Source organism: Centroberyx affinis, unplaced genomic scaffold, assembly GCF_046629955.1.
Source record: "Centroberyx affinis isolate AG114_WGS23_722 - 3 ecotype Tasmania unplaced genomic scaffold, CSIRO-AGI_Caff_v1 ptg003328l_1, whole genome shotgun sequence".
NCBI classification, from domain to species: Eukaryota; Metazoa; Chordata; class Actinopteri; order Beryciformes; family Berycidae; genus Centroberyx; species Centroberyx affinis.
In genome coordinates, this window is record NW_027281329.1 from 250,288 (window position 1) to 271,418 (window position 21,131).

The 21,131-nt window shown below is 42.6% G+C and overlaps 1 protein-coding gene across 1 annotated transcript; it reads left to right on the forward strand.

The window, feature by feature from the left end:
* Positions 1–1,378: 1,378 nt before the first annotated feature.
* ghrhrb (growth hormone releasing hormone receptor b) lies at positions 1,379–21,128 on the forward strand. The gene is made up of 13 exons (XM_071538706.1): positions 1,379–1,484; positions 4,853–4,955; positions 10,900–11,007; positions 14,547–14,647; positions 15,491–15,588; positions 16,248–16,380; positions 17,450–17,603; positions 17,797–17,857; positions 18,667–18,736; positions 19,689–19,780; positions 20,039–20,168; positions 20,464–20,505; positions 20,843–21,128. The coding sequence occupies exons 1-13, from the start codon at positions 1,401–1,403 to the stop codon at positions 21,047–21,049; spliced, it is 1,383 nt and encodes a 460-aa protein (XP_071394807.1). The 5' UTR covers positions 1,379–1,400; the 3' UTR covers positions 21,050–21,128.
* Positions 21,129–21,131: the final 3 nt, after the last annotated feature.

The window sequence follows — 21,131 nt, forward strand, 5'->3', positions numbered from 1 at the left end:
ACAGGTTGCCTGAAGATATAAACCAAGTAGACTCTTTAAAAATTGACATCTTACAAATCGCTTGATAATAAAAGGTCAAAACAATTTCTGATACTTTTTAAAGGATAATTGATAACTGAAGTCCTTGAATGACAAAAAAATAAAGACTGCATCATCTAGAAATTGCATGATAAATTTCATGAAATGATTTAGTTATGGACAGGAAGGAGAACAGTTCGTCCACAAGGCAAAGTCAGACACCTCTCATGCTGCTCCTTCTCCTCAATACATCAATATAGCCACACACCATAGTGCCCTCTCTCTCTCTCTCTCTCTCTCTCTCTCTCTCTCTCTCTCACACACACACACACACACACACACACACACCCACACACACACACATTTCATAAATACAGATAACAAAAGTGAAAAAATATTATGTTTAATCGGAATTTGAACCCACTCCTCCCCTTACAGTTAGACCCCCTTTTTCAACACAGGTGTTGTTTGCAAAGCAGCTCACTGTTGGTGGTCCTGGTAGGGAGCCAAAGGCAATGTGTGTCATTGATCGACCTCTGCATTCAGTCCAGTTGGTGCCTCCAACTACACAAGCAGAGTAGCAGCTCTATCAGCTGCTGTCAAAACACATTGTTTATATGCTTGTATTTATTCTAGCCGTTTATATTAAGTGTCCTGTGTAATGGAATTATAGCTACAAGGGCATGTCCACATGCGGGCGCGCGCGCGCGCACACATGCACACACACACACACACACTTCAAAATTCGTTTAAGTTTACTCCTGCTTTGTAAAGTGGATTTACCTTTGCAAAAAAGTAATCCGATAATAAATGAAGGAAGAATACTATATCACGTAATATATGTCACAACGAAAAGTCCTTATATCGTAGTGATACCATAGGAGTAAAAAAAAAAAAACATCAAATATGATAAGTATAAACACACTACTGAACACCAAAGAGCAACTTCCTATAGGAATATTATAGAGTAGGACTTGGATAAATTAACGTGTGGATGAATGATGTCCGAAGACAAAGATTCTTTCCAAAAGTTGAGAAAATGAATGAATCCTCCCCATTTGGTAATGTGCTCCATACTGCTGCTGTATACGTCTGTGCGCTCTGCTTTTTCAGGGGGGCGCGCACCTTGTTTGGCTCAGTCGACTCCAGGCTCTCCTCCGCGCGTAACGTGAAAGTCTTGTTTGGTCACCGGCTAACAGAGAGACCGTCAAACTTCATATTGGCGAATATAACCAAATTGTTTTATGGATTTTTGCATGAGGAGTGTAACAAGGGGAAATCACCTCTTTCGAAAAAGGAGACGATTAATTTAATTTCTTGGAATTTGTTTTATTTTATTTTTTGCGTATTTTCCTTAAAACCTAATAATATTGCAAAACAGTATGATCATCTCTACAACTTGGTTGAAATGGATGGCCACGATATTTCACTTCTGGCTGTTGTTGCAGTTGGCGGTGTGGGAAACGGTGAGTGAACAGACAGGAACAACTGAATGTTGACTCCGTTCACATGAGATTTGTTAGGTGTAGACAAGAAAAACCTTTCTAGAGACTGTGGATAGATAGTGTAAAAGAATTGTAAAGAGAGAGAGAGAGAGAGAGAGAGAGAGAGATTGAGATTGAGATTTGTGCATTTGTGCCAAGTTATGAGGGTCTACTAGGCTATGTAAGATGGAAATGACTGAGGGTGGCCCGAACTGGTGCTCCCTCCTAAAACCCCTATATTAGTAGATATTGCCCTGTGTCCTATTTGCAGAATGTGCAGATATTACCCTAGGTGTCACGACTCTATCAGAGCTGAATCATGACTCATTTGGCATTGGTATTGGTATTGAATGGTGTAAAATCCCAAGGGATCACGTGATTTTAATGCTGACTGGTCCATTTCCACCCCACTATTTCCTATGTGTCTCCCGTGACTCCATTAGGACAACCTCACTGTGGACACTTGTCTCACTTGACTCTGCTGCCTATGGAGTGGCAAAGAGAAAGCATTAATATTTTCTTTTTCTTTTTTTGATCATGCACAGCAGCTAGCCTATTCTATATCTGAAACTAAAACGACACAGAAAATTCAGGGTGAAGAAGACGCCTATTTTATTCCATTTTATACTGATTTGAACTTTATATCTTTATGGACTTCATTTCATCATGCCTTTAACAGTGGCTCCTACTCTTCCCAGGCAGCGGTAGAAATAGACCCACATGGGGTTCTTCAGTGTCTAGACCCACATGGGGTTTTTCAGTGTCTAAATCAAATACGGAAGCTTCAGCTGGCTGAAGTACTAAGACCTTTGGCTTCTCTGAGCCATGGCCTACCTCATGAAGCTGCTAATGATGTTGCATTGTCCCTTCCTTTATTAGCTGCTTCCTCCAGGGATTTCGCTCCATTTCTGACTGGCATTAATTGTAGTGCGTCTCTGGTCCTTTCTTTGTCTTCTCCCTTCTCATTATAGATTGCTGATATATTGATGACAGCAGGATGGGCATCTATAATGCCACTTATTGACCTGCCGGACCATTGTAATTGCATTCAAGTGAATATGGCAGCAGTGAATTATTATGCATGTTCACAGTTGCCTTTACTGACTTTCTTGCTCTTTCTCACTGTCACTGTTGTCTTTTTCCTTTTTCTCCCTCTGACCCTCTCTCTCTCTCTCTCTCTCTCTCTCTCTGCCCCCAAAGACACACACACACACACTCACACACATTTTAATACACATTTTTAATGACATCAAAGTCCTGGTGATTAGCTATACTTTGTATCACTCTGAAATGATGAAAAATGTATATGCAGTGAGCAAGGTGGGCTCGGGGCAATCGGTGGCCTATGATAATGACCTGGTTAAGACAACGATTGCATTCAAATCAAATTGCGGCCACATAAACTGTTGTCATTTACGGGTGAGAGCGAAGCACCTTGCGAGAAACGATAATTGAGGGTCAAGCAAACGTCATTACTCACACTGTGCCCTTTAGAGGGTTAAAATAATTTAAGTGTATGCTCAAATGTCACTCATCCACCCCCTATACATACATATGCACGCCCTTACACACACACGCACACACACACATGCTCACACTTCTGGCAGAATTCTCTCCATTATTCTTGATGGGAAAATCCTGCATTATGAGGAGCTGCCAGGTTTTCCACTTATTCATATTTTTTCCACTAGATTTTCTGCCCACCACCGATTTACGAAATTACTATTTTTTTTATTTTTCACTGTGTTGCATTCATTGTTTATATCGGATTGGACACCATGCCGCTGATACGGATAAAGGCTGTCTTTGCTTGTATGAAGGAGGCTGTTTCACTGCTGTCTTGTATCACTGGCAGACTGAACTGACAGATCTTTTTATTGCCTGCTACTCTGTCTCAGCTACACAGAAACATCTGTTGGTTGGTATAAACCATCCAAATGATTTTGGGGGACGTGAGAACCATCCAGCTTAATTATATTGTGATGCTGAATAAATTTAGCCCTTTCACTGCAACTTTTACTCCTGCCTAGTCCAATGTTTTTGCTGGCACCACGGATTTAGCTGCTAATCCTTAAATCAGAGAGGAGGGGATAAAACATTGCATGCTGTAGGGCTCCAGGAAAATGAGCAGGATATCTGACAGAGAAACCTCCGTCATCTTTCCTCTCCCTTTCAGAGTCTCGTCTGAGCGTATGACCCTGTGCTGTGGAGAATGCAAAAGACCGGGAGGGTTATTTAGTGAGAAGCCAGGATTTATAAGGTGTATTTTCTGAGCGTGTCCTTTTGAGCCAGTGAGATAAGACTGAGGAAGGGAGTGCAGGGAAACTGTGCACTTTTTGATTTACGTATTTGAACAAATCAAGCTTCTCCACACCTAGGAACTGGTTCATTGAAGGGAAAATGAAAAATGAAGGAAAAGCAAGATACTTGAATAGGCTGACACATACAGATACATATACAGTCACACACACACACACACACACACACACACACCAAGACAGACTTGACAGCTGCAGTGCAGTGCACGGTGAGCTGTTCTCTGTAATTGGCCGGGAGGTTGTTCTGTCCAATAGGAGCAAACCTCTCCTGTCTCATGTTAATCCTGGGCACAGCAGCACTGTGAGTGGAGTGGAGGGGGTCAAAGGTCACACTCACCTGCAGTGTCACCATCTGTGAGACAGGCAGGATGTCTTGCCATGATGTATTACACACTCACAACCAAACACATGCCCTAGCAATCAGTGAGACTCCTCCAAACCAATTACAGGGCTTATTTCTCATTTGAAGGCATATAATAGGCTTGACACCCAGAATCAAATGCAATCAATTTTGTGACAGGATTGCACAAATCTAATTTAGTTGCAGCATGGAGATGCTGTTTAAATCTGTATTTTTTGGCATATGTACATTTACATATTTCACTCAAAATTATTATTGGCCTAGGTCACTTTTTCCAGCGCCGATTTCTGTCCTCCTCCTCCTCAGATACTTCACAAGGCGTGAAAGGGAGTGAAAGGCGCAGGAGCCTTGACAGTATATGTCAGGAGTTTAAGAGAAAGTCATCGAGCTCCCAGGTCTCATCTGTCGAGGGGGCTGATTACTGCACAGAGGTTCCTCACTGGAGGAGAACTGCTACCATCCTCAGGGTTTTCACATCAGGTTCCACACTACGACCTGGGAAGGGGGTGGAGGGGGGCTTACGTCTTTCTTTCTTGAACTGAGTAATTTAGAATGGTACAAATGAGGTAAGGGATACTGTAACTTTAGCTGCTAGATACAATTTGCCTCCTCCTCACTGTACTGCTGCTAATTAACGTCCCCTCTCTTTGTGCTCTCTCTCTACTCCTCAGACAGAAGCCATTCACCCAGACTGTGCCCTGGTACTGCAGCACATGAAGGCTCAAGAGGACTGCATCCAGATACAGGAGGACAACAACCACTCCAGCAGGACAGGTCTGTGTGGACGTGTGTGACACATCCCTTAGGTGTTGTGTTGATTCATGCTTTACTTCATCTACTCACTTTATTTTTATTATTCCCTTTTATTCAATTAAAAGAAACTAGTTTGCACTCTCCCTCCTGTGATCCTTTTTGAATTACAGGAAAGATTGTGTATAGCAATGTCTGAGTACATTTTTAATTAGAATTACATTACTTTTACTCACTAGATTTTTTACACCAGTAATTAATTTTCCCCTTAGGTAAAATTTCAGCAAAGTAACAGTACTTATACCTCAGTTTTGCTTTAAGATATGCTTACATTATATATGTGCATATATTATAGTATGCAAGATTACCCATTAGCTCCAATTCAGATACCTATTTAAGATATAGATTAAGACACATCTGTGCAAAACCCTGAAATTAAACCTCGCTACCCTGATCGAAGGAAGTAACCATGGTCGGCCTACTGGATGCTTTCCTGTAGCTGATGATCGTCACTCTCTAATCAAAAGCATAGTGAACACAATTGTGGAGCTTCCTGTGACCAAAATCATTGTCCCTCACTTGGCCAAGCAGCCAAAAACAATCAGCGGAACTAATCAGGTGTGTAGATGTCTGGATTAGAGGCACTTTGTCAACCTGGACTGCTCCCATTTCATCTCTTCTGCTTGGGAAGGCAGTGAGCCAACTGAACCAATGGAGATTCATTCATTATCACCCCCTCAATGCCCCAGATAAATCAGCCACTGGAACAGCCTGTCCTTCAGGAGGACCAAGCTGCATTTTCCATCTGAGATGCCGTTTTAAAGCAGGTAGATTACTAGAAATATGAAATCTCTTTGTTTTGAAGTGTTGTGAGTTATGAGACAGGGTCATTCTAGGCGGGTAGGCTCCACTCGCCTCGTTCTCTCTCTCTGTTCTGAGAAGGTTGTTATGAAAGGTAGAGTGTCATCTGCTCGCCAGTGGGACTGCCAATGCAGCTGGTGTCGCTCAGAATTAATTGCATCATTTGTCACCCTTTCCTGTGATCGTCCAAAGCAAAGACGTGACAATTATCATTCGAAGCGGCAGGTATGAGCCTCCTCACGCACAGGCTAAAAGCTGACTGAGGTAGATGAGGCGTGGCTTCTCCACTCGGATTTTACAACACTGGATCGTCCAGAGGGAGACAGAGTCCCAGCTGCTCCTGTGTCTCCCAACTGCCTTCACTCAGCCCGCCGAACACAGACGCAAACAGACAGACACATACACACACACACACACACACACACACACACACACATGCATACAGCATCATAGCTCATCCTAAGGAGGCTGCTCAAGGCTTAGCTGCAGAAAGCTGCCAGGGGAAAAAAGGATCTGGAGAACTGGAATAGACGAACAAAAATGTCAAACGCATTCCCTGGTTGTAAACCTACTGCTAATGAGCTTAAACCTCATGAATATTCCAGCCTGTTTAACCAGAACTGTCCTGAGGAGAAGGCTGAGGGCAGTAGGGATGAGATTCCCCTCAGTTCACTGACCACAGAGCAGTGGGAAATAGAACCGAGAGCAGAAGCAAGAATAGAGAACAGAGACTAGAGGATAGAGAATAGAGAATAGAAGTGGTTGTCTCAGTGCGTGAAGGACAAAGTTGTGGGTTTCAGTATGAGGTCAAATGGGGTCTCAGATGAACATCATGTCATCATTTTAATAAGGTGACTTATTCATCATGATGCATCAGGAGTGAAAGGGCTTATCAGATGTGACTAAAAATGGGAGGAACAGATGGTTAAGATAGGGAGAGGTGGTAAAGGGCAATAAGGTTGATGAAATAGTCATTAGAGAGAATGATAGCATTTAGGAAATTCTAGGGCTTGATATTGGCAGTGGTGAAATAAAGTGATGTCAGTGTTGCTATGTAGTATTACATTGTACCTGGTAACTGTGGTTGCTGTGGGTGAAAAGGTGACAGGTAGACACACACACACACACACACTTTGTCTTCATCTCACTTTCGCACACCTTTTTCTCTCTCTCAGAGTAATGAACGCATGTCCAGCGGAGGGAAAGAGGGCAGATGTCTTGTCCGCACCAAAATTAATTACCTTCACACCTCCAGTACCACAGGAAACACGATCAGAGAGAGGAAATGAGGAAAAAGGAGCAAATAGAGAAAGAGAGTTAACAAAGTCTTGTCCATTCTCGAAGGATACTTGAAATTAGATTCACATTAAGCAATAGCCAGCCTCATGAATTTGTGTGTGCGTGTGTGTGTGTGTGTGAGAGAGAGACAGAGAGAGGGAGGAAGCGTGTGTGTGTGTGTGTGTGTGTGTGTGTCTGCCCATTTAAACATGGCTTTCACGCTCCACTCTTGGCATTTCCATGGATCACTGCACACCATGACTCTCTTGCCCTCTCTGTCTCTACGTGGTCACTCACTATTGTCATTATCATAACCAATTACACACACTGAATACCAGAGAACAAAATTAAATTGAGAATTATTACATTTGTGTGTGTGTTTGTGTGTGTGTGCATGCATGTTAGCATATTGTGAGTGATGTGCGGCTTGGACTTGGACAACGCTGTCAGCCTAGACAGTAGCCAGTTTGTTTAGTTACTTATCCAACAGATGTGATTTGTTTGTTGTTTTGTTATATGGTTATTTGTGTGACTTTAACATGTTGGGTCAGTGGAAACAGCTAGTTTTCCTTGGTTTAGGCGTTGGGCGGTGGGAGGTTATAGAGTTATGGGTGGGGAGATGGGGGATTGTGGGTGGAAAGGAAAATAGGGAGAGAGATATAAGTCTAAATACAACATAAAACAAATTGTAATGGTTCCATGATTATATCACTCAGTTAAACTATGGGCTGTCCTGACTTTCTGGACATAAAGCAATTCACAACACTTGACTGTTTTCATATCCTCCCCTCTCTCTCTCTCCTCTATCTTCCTTCTCTCCATTTCTCCTTCCAATGCTGCTTCTCCTGCTCTATCTTAGATCACATAACATTGTTTATTGAAGGGAGGATATTGTATATCCCGGCCGAGCCTTTTCAGCTGCAATATTGTTAACAATGTTACTGCAGAACCAATGGATACCTGTACATGAAAAACAGGGGACAAATGGGGCCATCAAAACACTGAAAACCAAAGTGTGAGGGGTAGAACTATAGCCAGAGGAGGAGTGAGTGAGGAGGTAAGAACACAGGGTGTATACCCAGCACCTTTGGTCAATCTAATTCTACTTCCTCACAAACCACATCATGTCTGCACCAGAAATGACAAACCTTGCCCCGTCACTTGTACTTAATGTGTATTATAGGTCACATAAATGTCAAATGGGTGCATGCTTGTATAACTTCATGCTGTTGTGAAGCACCAAGACAAAGAAAGACTTACCGCTGAAATCAAACAGGCAGGTATGGCTCTGTACCTATATATGCCTGTGTGTGTGTCCTAATACATATATGCACTTACAAATGTGAGTGTGTGTGTGTGTGTCCTGTATTCTGCACAAGATGTGATGTTCATGCATGCATGTGTGGGCCTAACGATGCTGCTGAAGAACATTACGAAACACCCAATCCACTGATCTTAATGCGATAACTGAGACCCTGGAGACGGGATGCATTGAAATTCTGAATACCGAGAGCATGAGCATGAAAAACAAGGCTTTGTGTTCAAGATGCTGGGTCTGTTGATGGGATAAAAACTAAGTAGAACCTCTCAGACCCAGGCGTTATTAGCCGATGACGCCTGTAGATGAGGAGAAAGAGAAAGTGAGAGCGCATCATTCATCCAGTACATTATCCAATACAATATAATATATTCATCCTCTCAAACTGCCAGAGAGCAATGCTTTAATTAGCACCTAATGAAGGTACTTACTGTGGCCACCAGTGGAGCTCCTTTCAGACGCTATACGACTCAAACAATAACACTGTGCCCTTTCATGGTGCTGCAGTCTGGTACAAACAAGAGTAGCTCTTCATTAGCTGGAGAGCCATCAGGACATTCTAAATAGCAGGCTAATTGCGTGCCATATTCAATCGATGCAACAGAAGAAAATGCCATCTGCAGCTCAGTGTTATTGTACAAACAATAGGCATGACACATGGCGAAAATAAAAAGTCACATTTATCCCGGGAGATGTTTGCCGCATCACAACTTTGGTGGGAGAACCTCCAGCATTAGCCAAAAGCTGTGTTTTATTATGAATGAGAAGTGGCGTGTCTGCCCGCGCTGCTGTTTTAATTGACGCCGGGTCGAGCTCTCTTTGATGTATCGGGCGTTGTGGCGGCGGAGAGAGATGGGCTTCTCATTACTGCTCTCGCTCCCACACCTCCCTTCATTTGGAGAGACGGAGGCTGCGGGGAGAGCTTGTCAGCCGTGCGAGGGGGAATAACACGGTGCAGAGAGGGAGCGTGGGCAGAGAGGAGGGCTGAAGACATCACCAAATCAAACGCCCCTCACATTCCCAGACCAGGGGAAACCCCCATAAAAATTACATCTGACTCCATTTGAAGGCTGGCTTTCTACTGCTCAAATGATTTTGCTTTATAGGTGTGTGAACTGCTGCTTAACATTAGCAGGTACCATAAAGAGGACGTTCAAGGTCATAAAGTGCCTTGTGGATAGAATGAACAGTGTGCTGAAAGAGATGTAAAAAGTGCAAGGGAGAGGAAGGAGACAGAGAAAAGAATCAGTGTTAATTTATATTTGGAATGTCTAGACTTTGAGGTTACTTCGCACACGGCTCTCTGTTTACTTAATAAGAATTACATCAGAACTGAGCAAATATTCTTTGTTCTTTATTCACAAAGAAGAGAAACTGATTTAATTGATGTTCTTCCATAACCTTCAGCCTAGATGTAATGAGTTAGTATCCATAATGTAATGGTGTACATGCATGCAACGTGTGTGTGTGTGTGTGTGTGTGTTGACTGTCTGTCTTTCTGAGTTCAAACTAGTGGAAATACATATATGCTTATGTATGCAAAATATGTGTATGTTATATGTAAAAATTATTATCAACTTTATACACACACCACCATTGAGCTCTCAATAAGAGCAGTGTCCACACCTTCCCGTGTTACTTGTATGTATCAGTTAATCAATTGCCCAGCAAACAACCCCCTGTAGGGTTTTTGTGGGCAGTGTGGTCTGGGGCAAACCCACTCTAATCCCACAAGCGCCCACCGTGGTTTTGCCCATGCAGGGCCCACGGTCTTTTCCCACCTATGGGCCCTGTATGGGTTTTTTGTGGGCAGCCCACACCAAGCCGTGCAGCTTTGGGCTTGGTGTGGGCGACCCACTAGGGCCCCAAACGTTGGGGCCCATATTATACGGCTGATATGGGCCCACTGTGGGCAGCCCACAAGTGGCCAAATTTTCAGCCCACAGTGGCCCCACATTGGCCCCAATAGGGCTTGTTTGCTGGGTGGTTGCTACTGAAACACACACACACACACACACAAGAGATAATGAAGGCAATACTGAACTTGAGTCTGAACTTGAAAATCTCTCTTCATGTCTGCATTACCTTTCAGTCTCTCCAATTCACTTCGCTCCCCTTCAGCCCAAGAGAGGATGAAAGGAGGAATATAACACTTAGGTTTACCAGTTAACTGTATTGCTATGTTTCACATTGATTTGCACTGTTTTCACTCATTTATTAATGTGGTTGAATAATTGTCTGATACTCTGTTTTGACACTGATCTTTACACTTTATCACTGGTTGAATTGCAGTATAATGATTCACCCTTCCTATTACCATTTAGCTCTCATTTGTACAATAAGGTATATGCTCATCTGTCCTCCAAAGGCACCACATGTATCTGACCATATTAGATATTGTTTCCTCAACCAGTTGGCCCCTCTACATTTACTGTGAACTCATCAGTCAAACTACTATTTTTGACTGCATGAAGTGACACAGTGTGTTACCATGTTGTCTTCCTGTCCCAGGGTGTCCAACGGTGTGGGACGACATTCGCTGCTGGTACCGTGCTGAGGTGGGACAGGTGGTCAGCGTCTCCTGTGCTAATGTCTCCCAGCTGTTCGCTAACAACCAAGGTAACTCACTTCAACTCACCTTTGACCTCAGGCTCACAGGCCGTCGGCATGATACATTTGTATCATTTTGAGTCAATGTAGATCAACAATTTTGCCAACAATCATGCTGTACAGCCTATTTTTTTCATCCTCCTTTAGTGCCTGTACTGTATTTCCCTCATTGATGTTGACCCATTTGTGAATCAATAACCTGGCTTAAGGCAATATTGTCTGTTAGCATGGGGTTTGGGAAGCTAGATCTAAGCCTATGATTTCTCAGTTGACTTTTCAAATGCCCAAGTTTTGTATGTATCAAAAATGGCCCGATTATGCTCTGTTTTTGCATGCACAAACACTGCACTTTAGCCCACTTGCATCTATCTTTTAGTTTATAGCACAGCAAAGTAGCCAGGTTATATATAGCTATCTCCTGGGACCAGTGTTATGATTTCACAGTGTGGTTTATGGAGACTAGACTTATTCTACACAGAGGGTCTCATGGATTCCTCCCCCTGTGTCTCTGTCATGGACTTGGCTGTAGATAGCAATGCTCTCCTGACTGTTTACACAACCCCACCTTCTCCCAGCCCCTGTCTCATCCAGCTGGCTTGCCTAAAGGAAACAAATACATTTATAACCTCTCATGCATCATAAAATGGTTGACTTTAGATAAAGGATGACTGACAATTGAGGACGTGGAAATGTGTGTATGTGTGTGTCTGAGTGTATGGGAGAGTGTCTTTGTGTCTTGAAACCTCTTGAATGACAAAATCTCTGTGGTGTCACACACACACACATCGAACATGTATTGTATGTGGGATATGGGGTGCTGGAATGATCCACTCGCTGATTTTCAGTGGCAGTAAGATTGATAGAGAGTGTAACAGAGAACAACAGAGAGTGGAGAAGAACAAACATATCAAGAGTTTCTCAGCGAAAGTTGAGCTTCTACTTAGTGTGTGGAGGGAAAAGGAGGAGGAGGCGGAGGTTGCTGTTGATGACCTCATAACTCTAAGTTTTAGTGGGTTCCTGGACCCCCCGGATTCCCTCCCCCACAGACACCAGACAGAGATAAACACTGTAGCTCTGTGGCTAGGTTCAGTCTATCCAATGGAAGGCCACGGTCAGAGAAAATAATGAATTATTGGAAAATCAAAGAGTTCACTGCGAGAGCCAAGAGCATGAGGAAGGAATTGGCGCTGCTCGTTAGGCATGGTGGTATGAGCACTAGCGCCCTCCCTGGAGCCTTAGCCTTAGCCCTCCATTCACAAGCAACCATTCACCCACCGACGCTATGGCTGCAGGGCTGCAGGTTTTACATGCCACATTATACTGAGGCTAATGCAGGGAAAGAACTCTGGCGGGTTGATATCAGTAAAACCGCCCACGACTCAAACCCCCACATTCTCCTTGGCTATGCCGAGGAGATGGACAGGCATATTCATATCCGTGGAGCCGAGTTCTATTATTACAATTCACTGTAAACTTCTTATCCTCCCTATCGCGCACACATATTCGCGTATACACACACTGTACACACACACACACACACACACATACACACACACACGGAGTGAACCTGGTGACCTTCTCCGCGTCATGACTGTCATAGAGCTTGGTGAGCGAGCTCCGTCATCCTACTGCAGGCCATGGTGGGAGAACATCGCTGCTGTCTCCGCATTCCCCTCATTCGTATTCATCATTTACAGCCCTTCCAGTCATCAGACTATTCTGAGACTGACCTAGAACTTTTAGTGAAGTGAACAAAGCAAGGATTTCTCACTGCAAATCTCATAGTTTTGCCACGGTTTGGGATACAGTAGGTGCAGTAAGTACAGTGTGTGCCAGAGTGAAAATGTACTTGCACACATACATCACTTGTATCACTTGGCGGGGGGCAAGGCTATCATTATGCGTGTATGTTCAGTATTGCCTTCATTACCTCTTGTGTGTGTGTGTGTGTGTGTGAGTGAGAGAGAGTGCGCATGTGGATATGTGTTTACATGTGCTATGCAGTCATCTGTCCTCCAGAGGATAATGGGAGGTGCAGTTCCTTATCTCTTACCACCCATCTTATTAACATGCAGATGGAATTATGGTCCGGCCCATTAAATCATAATGAAGAGAGCAGCGGGTTATTTCTCCTCTGAGGAACTAACTCCTCATCCATCATAACATCAGGATGTCTCTGTTTTCATGCGTATTTGTTTACGCTTGTATTTGCAGAGAGAGAGGAAGGGGGGGGGGAGGAGAGAGAGATTCGTATGTGATTTTAACTAATGTTATTCATCAATGTCCTAGTAAAACTAATAGACTTCATCCCCAGGAAACTGCTTGTTCATGGTGGAGCCATCTTATTCATGAATCAGAACGAATGGCAACAAATTTAACAGTAATGAGCCAATATGTGCACCAAAGGTTTGGAACAAACTCCCATTACAAATAAGACAAGCAACTTCTGTTGATAGTTTTAGGAAACAGCTCAAAACCCATTTTTATGATCTTGCTTTTAATTAATTCCACCTTTTTATTTTACCATTGTTATTAATTCATACTTTTTTTTATTTTTCTTATACTTGTTTTATATTTCTTATACTTGTTTTATGCTTTTTATATCTATGATTGTTCTTTATTATTTTCAATTTATTTTATTATTATACCTGTTTTATATTTCTTATACTTGTTTTATGCTTTTTATATTTTAGGATTGTTTTTATCATTATTTATTGATTTTTATTGTTTCTCTTGTAAAGCACTTTGAGCTGCATTTTATGATATGAAAGGTGCTATATAAATAAAGTTTATTATTATTATTATTATTATTATTATTATTATATGTGCACATGATGTGGGAGTGCGTCATACTGCCTCTTGTTGATAAGGTGTGAAATATGAAATTGCTGCATGTAAGTATTCATTTATAATTTCACTATAAACTGCTAGTCTTACAGAATTGAGGCTAATAAATACAATATTAATGCAATGTTGTATTTTGTCTGAAGATTATTGTAAACAGTGGAAATCTATCAATGAAGAGCTGGTACCATTGAGATCTAAAATAGGAAGAGGAATATACAGTATATATATCTATTTTTTTTTCTTCTATCTTTCTTTCTTTTTTTAATTGGTTAGTTAATCCAATACTCTGCCACATTGACCATCATTGACCTCCATCTTCCTTTGCCTTTTTATACTGTATCTATCCTCCCTCCAGTGAAGAGAAGGGACACTGAATGCATGCGGTTTCATCTTTGTCTTTCCGTTTTCATTTCCTTGCCAACTGGCTGAAGTCCCTCCATTGTTGCCCTATCTCAGTACGCAAACCTCCCCCATATATTTCAATATATTTCAATACTCGTCTGTTATCTTCCTGTGTGTCAGTTACTTATTTGGTCTGCCACTACCCCGCCTTTAAGTTTTTTTGGTTCAGATTTTGTTTCCGCGTATGCCTCCTAGTTGTGTTTTTGCACTTGTATCCACTTTTAGATCCTGGGATCTCCTGGGATACTTGTTGTTGGGGACTTCTATTCCTCCCACTGAGAGGTCGATGTGTTTCCTAGGTTACATCTACAGGAACTGTACTGAGCGCGGCTGGTCAGAGCTCTACCCCACCTACGAGGAGGCCTGCGAGTTCGCCGAGGACACAGAGACAGAACCGGAGGTAGACATATTTTATTTGGTCATTTGTATGTGCCACCATGCAGCTCTCTTATTCAGCCATTGACCATTCACTGTATTTCACTTGTTTTTGCTCCTTCCTCGTTTGGACGTTCTCTCTGTCTGGCTGCCCTTGCAAGTGTCACTGGACCACTGAGTGGCTGTTGTTGTTGTTAACAGGTTTAAGCTGCCAAACCATATTCCTATCAGTCCCAGCATCACTCCAGGCGGATATTTGAGGACCCATCAGACAAAGCCTGTTTCTCTGCTGCAGGCCAGTCGCACCACTGGGCTGGCTTGTGTGAGAGCAGACAGGAGTACGCTCATTTAGTCAATATGAGTTGAGAGAAAGGAGCATAGAATAGGACAGACACACAGAGAGGCAGAAAGAATGTCCCTTTGTCCTGCCTTGCACAACACCTCTCCTTCTATTTTATTATGCCATTCCTTTGCGCGTGTGTGTCTACAGTATGTGTGCTTGCATGCATTGTTGTTGTTCTCTCTCAAACACGCGAAAAGTCTCCTGCCAAGGGTCGACCCCATTTCCATGCACAAAATGCTTGTGCAGGATTTGCCCTTTTTCACAAGTAACTGCATTAGCGCCAGCACAAATACAGCCGTGAGTGTGCTAATTAACCACATTGTCTCCCACCAGACAGAAATAAAACAGCAGCTCCTGACTGCCAATATCCAACTTGTGCACCATTTCCTTTGATTTTAATTAACATTTAATTGATAGGGTGAGGCGAAGAGTGTGAGCACGCAGTGAGGTAAATGTTAGTTCTTGTTATTAGATCCTAAAAGTGGTTTAAAGCCCTTCTTTCTTTCTTTTTTTTTTTCATTTCAGACGACATACTTCTCCAACTTCAAACAGGTGTATACCGCTGGCTACGCCACCTCCCTCATCTCTCTCATATCTGCCATTTTTGTCTTCACTGTGTTCAGGTAATACTGTTTTTTTGAGATATTACACAAAGAACCTGTCTATAAGAAGGTCAATTCTCCAGAACTGATCCCACCACCATCATTTCTTAAACTACTAGATTTTGGAAAATATTCACAAATATCTCAAATGGGTTTCATGGTGCATTCCATTGCACTCGGAACTCAGAGAAAAACGACTTCCAACACAGGAAAGTGCAACAGAACGGTCGTTCTAGTCGGAATTCCCAGTCGGAAATTCGGGCAAGATTCATTCTGCCCGAGTTCTCCGACATAAACACAGCTTACGTCATAGCATCAATTTATACTTAATAAAACTTGATTTTACTTGAAATGTAGTTTTTGTGTTAGGAAAACATGTTGTAACAACTTTGTAGTTTCAATTTGTAACATAATTCAGTAAGTTGTGCTTAGAAGTCTTTGCTGTATGAACTAGCTTGCTAACATTACTAGAGCTGTCAGATAGCTTAACGTTAATGGGCAAAGGCTGTTGCGTCCATGTTTTCCTGAGAAGACTCACTGGAACGCATTTAGATCGGAAGTCGGTAATTCCAACTCGGAACTATCAACTTCTGACTTCCAATGGAATGCACCATAAGACACGGGACTCTCCTTTCAGGAAATGACATCACTCAGGCAGGAAGTGTTTCTTTGCCCTACAGGAAGTTCCACTGCACCAGGAACTACATCCACATCAACCTGTTCTCCTCCTTCATCTTGAGAGCCAGTGCCGTCTTCATTAAAGATGGGGTTCTCTTCTCTGACGAGAACCTGGACCACTGCTTCATGTCTACTGTGAGTGTGAGAACATGCAGCTCCGTTAGGCCTACTTACCATGACAGATTTACTGTATATATAACTCATGTCTAGCTACTATGTGCAAACTGTACATTTTGAAACTGAGAGCTAAGTTACTTCTTTCATTCCTAAGTGAACACACAGGCAGTCAGGGGAGAGATTACCTGCAATGCATTTTTTCGGACACGAATCTCGGCAGCTCAGAAGGGCTTATTAATGTCGAGAGCAGAAAGTCTGATTGAAGCGCTGAAAGTGAATGAGCCGAGCCTGCGAGAGCATTCATGATGAGTGTCTCTCCTCCTATATTTTTCCACTGATAGGGCTCGGAGTGAAGCCAAGTGTCCCTGTTTTGAGGCTGCGAGTGGACGAGCATTGGCACATCACTGTGACTCATTAGGGAGGATGTGAGACAGAGGGTGAAAAGGGCCATACAGTCAGACAGAGAGTGTGAGAGAGAGAGAGAGAGAAGAGAGAGATCTCTTGCGTTCTGTCAGAGCCAAAAACCTCTTTCTTTTTTAGAGAGTAAATCCTGCTTGTTGAGGCCAGATAGAGGGATAAGAGAGGGAAACATAAAAGATAAAAGTAAGAACAAGGAAACAGGCTTCGGATGGATTGGTGATGTGTGTGTGTGTGTGTGTGTGTGTGTGTGTGTGTGCGTGTCGGAGGATAGGTTTAATGAGAGAGTGAAAGGGCTACTCCGGTGGTCACAAAGCCTTTTTTGTGGGAGCTTTAGAACGGCCACCCTGGTATCGCTCCTCACCCAGACGCAGTGTCTTCGACCTTGATTGGAGTGTAATTATAATTCTCATACCGACTGACACACACACACACTGACACACTCAATCGGTATCTCACCAAGCAGAGAATTTAAGCCCTTCATATGAAAGGTGACAAATTAGTATCAGACTTCCGCTATTATCATCTGTGCCTCCGAACGTATCATCGTTACACAACTCTCTGTGACTCACAAATTGATGGGAAAGGTCATTACCATTATGAGCGCTCAGGCTAAATGAGATCCGCAGACTAATGTGACCGTCACGACTATTGTTGTTTTGTCCTGCAGACATCCTGCAAATCAGCAGTGGCGTTCTTCCAGTTCAGTATCCTGGCCAACTACTTCTGGCTGCTGGTGGAGGGCATGTACCTGCAGACCCTGCTGGCTCTCACCTTCGTCTCCCAGAAGAAATACTTCTGGTGGTACATACTCATCGGCTGGGGTGGGTGACCCGCTATTCAGGAAACCAGAGCTTCCTCAACTGCTCTTCCTCTTTTGCTTGTCTGTTTCTGTTTCAGTTCAGGTTCTCCCCTGATCTCTCTGTTCTCTCTCTCTCTCTCTCTCTCTCTCTCTCTGTCTAGACCTCTTCTTTGTCTCTTACCTAATGGCCATGTCACTCTGTTTGTGCCTCCCAGGTCTCCCAACTACAATCATAATGGCGTGGGTCCTAACTCGAAACTTCTACGATAACAGGGGGTGAGGATAATGAAATCTGATGCGTTCCTTATAAGAAACTTTGAAGATAGACAAATGAATGTACTCACCTAACCTCCCAATGAGGTCCACGTTCATTATGTCCCTGATAGAAACTTCATACTTACACCACAGGTTCCCCCTAGATGATCTGCTGAGATTTTGAAGCACCATGCTGCATAAATTTGCAATGAGGAAAAACTGATTTCTTGAAACTACTTACTAACTCCTTAATACCTTAAGATATGGAGTTCATATTAATGCCACCCACATGTTATGTGAAGACAAGTATGTCGACATACATACAGTAGAATTTTTTGCCCATTAATGTATTAATTAGCTTAATTAATGACCTCATTAGCATAACTGCTTGTGTTTAGTATATCAGGGTGATTATGTGGGACATTAGGCAGCTCAAGTGCCTCTTGTTTTCTGGTTATAACTAGACACAATGCATGAGAAGATCTATTGTGTTCATTGGATCTATGTATGTAATTTCTGTTTCCATGCTTCTGTGTGTGTGTGTGTGTGTGTGTGTGTGTGTGTGTGTGTGTGCAGCAATTATCTTCACAACTGTTCAAGATACAGTCATGAAACAAAAACCAGAGTCCTCAAAAGGGCCGAGGGGAAAAAAGATAATCCATGTCTTTGACTTAGAAAGGAGCAGCTTACAAGGATTTGCATGATAATATTTAGACACTGTACTATTTAGACAGTGAACAGTATGTTACAAAGCCTTAGTCTTTGTCAGGGACGTACAATGCTGCAGTCCTTCTCTTGTTTGTCTTATTATTGTCTCTTGTCTGTCTCAGCTGCTGGGATGACACAGATGTGGCCTTCATCTGGTGGATCATTAAAGGGCCAATAACTGCATCACTACTGGTGAGTGGCCTACAGAACCAATATAGCTGTAGCTAATTGTACATGTCCACCATCTAGCATCTAGTCTGCAGCAGCTTCTGTAGACTCTTAGCCTGCGTTCACACTGTGAGCAACACAATCAACAAGTCATTGAAAGCCCATTCATTTCCTATAGAGCTGAGCGAACAGGGAACTCGGCTGATATGTGCATGGTCATCAAGCTTGTTGGCCGAGAAAAGTTTGCCACAGCTGAACTTGGCCAACAGCCAATCAGAATTTCCTACCGATGTGATTTTGTTCCACGAACAATAGCTCTGCCTGGCAAGTGCAGAATGGACGCTAAGTTGATTACATCTATTCATAGCTTCCCAATTCCCTACAACTTATTTTGAAAGACTAGAGGAATGATAAACTCAAAAACAAAAACTTAGAGAATGGCTGCATCCACTGTTGCAGTCGATGGTAAGTTTTGAAGTAATGTCATTGAGTTTTTTTTTATTGTTTATTTTTTATTAATGCTAATGAATTAGTGCTTGCGTTAACTCATTAAAACAATGTAACATCATGAAAGACAATGTCAAAGCCGTGAAAAATACATGATTTGACTGTTCAAAACTTTGTAGCTGCACAAGACCACTAGATAGATGGGAGCCTTGCACTGCCCGCAGTCTGTCAGAATAGAACATCAACAAAGTCGCCCACAGTGTGAATGTGGGGTTAGGCAGTTATTCTGTATTCTTTTTGAATGATGTAAATCAAACCTTATGTATCTCAAAAGCCAGAAATTTTTTGCACCTTAAGGAGAATAATTTGAATATTCTAAAACAAATCTTCACAGGAATGACGCATCAATGCAGCAGCAGTGCAACATCCAATTAGAATAAATAAATAAATAAATCTTGGCTACATCTGTACAAATACCATAGTGCCTTACTCACAGTTCACTTGATGCCTCTACATTTGTGACATATAGGTGAACTTCATCATCTTTATCAATGTGATCCGCATTCTGGTCCAGAAGCTGAAGTCTCCTGGTGTCAGCGGCAATGACACCAGCCACTTCATGTAAGACACACCCACCCACACACACACACACACACACACACACACATACATAATGAATTACAATTCAATGCACAAGAATAGAGTGTAAAAATAGTGAGAAGAGATGGCTTTGTTTCCATCTGGGGGAATCCTCTAGCCTTTTGCCCAGTGAGTGAATGAGTGAGCTTCAGATCACAGGCCATTGGCTGGTTGCACACACACACACACACACACACACACACACAGTCATTGTGTTTCTTTTCTATGGTGTGTGTGCAGGAGACTGGCCAAATCCACTCTGTTCCTTATCCCTCTGTTTGGGATGCACTATATGGTGTTTGCCTTCCTGCCAGAAAACACAGGAGCAGAGGCCCGCATCTTCATAGAGCTTGGCCTGGGATCCTTCCAGGTATGTGTGATGTGTGTGATGGAAGTCAAGTTCAGCTTTATTAGCCATTTGTATGAATGGAGATATGTAGAGTTGGAATTTCGGGGAGTGCAATGTACAAAGATAACAATCAAATACTCTAACATACAACACAGACAAATGGAATAAAAGAAGTAAAAAAAAACAGAAGTGTAAAACAAGTGTAATTAAAATAGAGCTGCCATGAAAATAAAAGTGCCAGTTTCCTTTATATACGCATGCTCAGGATGCGCACCATGTATTTAATGTAACAGGATAATATGTTTCTGTTCCCTAGGGATTTGTTGTGGCCCTGCTCTACTGTTTCCTGAATGGAGAGGTAAGCCAAGCATCCTTCCACATCATGCTGTCATTATGAAGACACAGTTCAAATTAGCTATGGAGTGCAAAGTTCATGCTACTTCATTATTACTGTCTAATATACTTGAACTCTAGTAACTATTAATCTTACAATGAAGACAAGGAAGAAAGAGAGAAGGGAAACGTGTGTGTTTGTGTTTTGTGCTTTAATCATCGCCTTGTATGTATTCATGTGTGCGTGAGTGTGTGTGTGTGCGTATGCTTATTTGCGTGCGTGTATATGTGGATGTTGGTGTGTGTGTGTGTGTGTGTGTGTGTGTGTGTGTGTGTGCGTGTGGGTGTGTGTGTGTGTTCAGGTGCAGGCAGAACTGAAGAAGAGGTTTTGGAAGTGGCAGACCCAGAGCTATCTGAGCTACAGCAAAAGGCGGCGTACTTTGTTCATTGAGAGCAGCACTGTCACTCAGATATCCGTCCTGGACAAGTCCAGCCCCAAAGAGCAGCCGGGCTCGGAAACGCACGTGCTCACACACACGGTTACACCCAGTACTGTCTCATCTGTCTGAAAAACAGCCAACAGCCAACAAATCCTTTTTTCTTGACCTTCTGGTTATCATTACAACACTTCTGCTTGCTATTTTGATGACC

What these genes read in the sequence shown, in the direction of transcription:
- ghrhrb (XM_071538706.1), top strand. Translation starts at nt 1,401, where the DNA reads ATGATCATCTCTACAACTTGGTTGAAATGGATGGCCACGATATTTCAC. An exon ending in CAATAACTGCATCACTACTG is followed by an intron (nt 18,737 to 19,688) that starts GTGAGTGGCCTA and finishes TGTGACATATAG; the next exon opens with GTGAACTTCATCATCTTTAT. An exon ending in TTGGCCTGGGATCCTTCCAG is followed by an intron (nt 20,169 to 20,463) that starts GTATGTGTGATG and finishes TCTGTTCCCTAG; the next exon opens with GGATTTGTTGTGGCCCTGCT.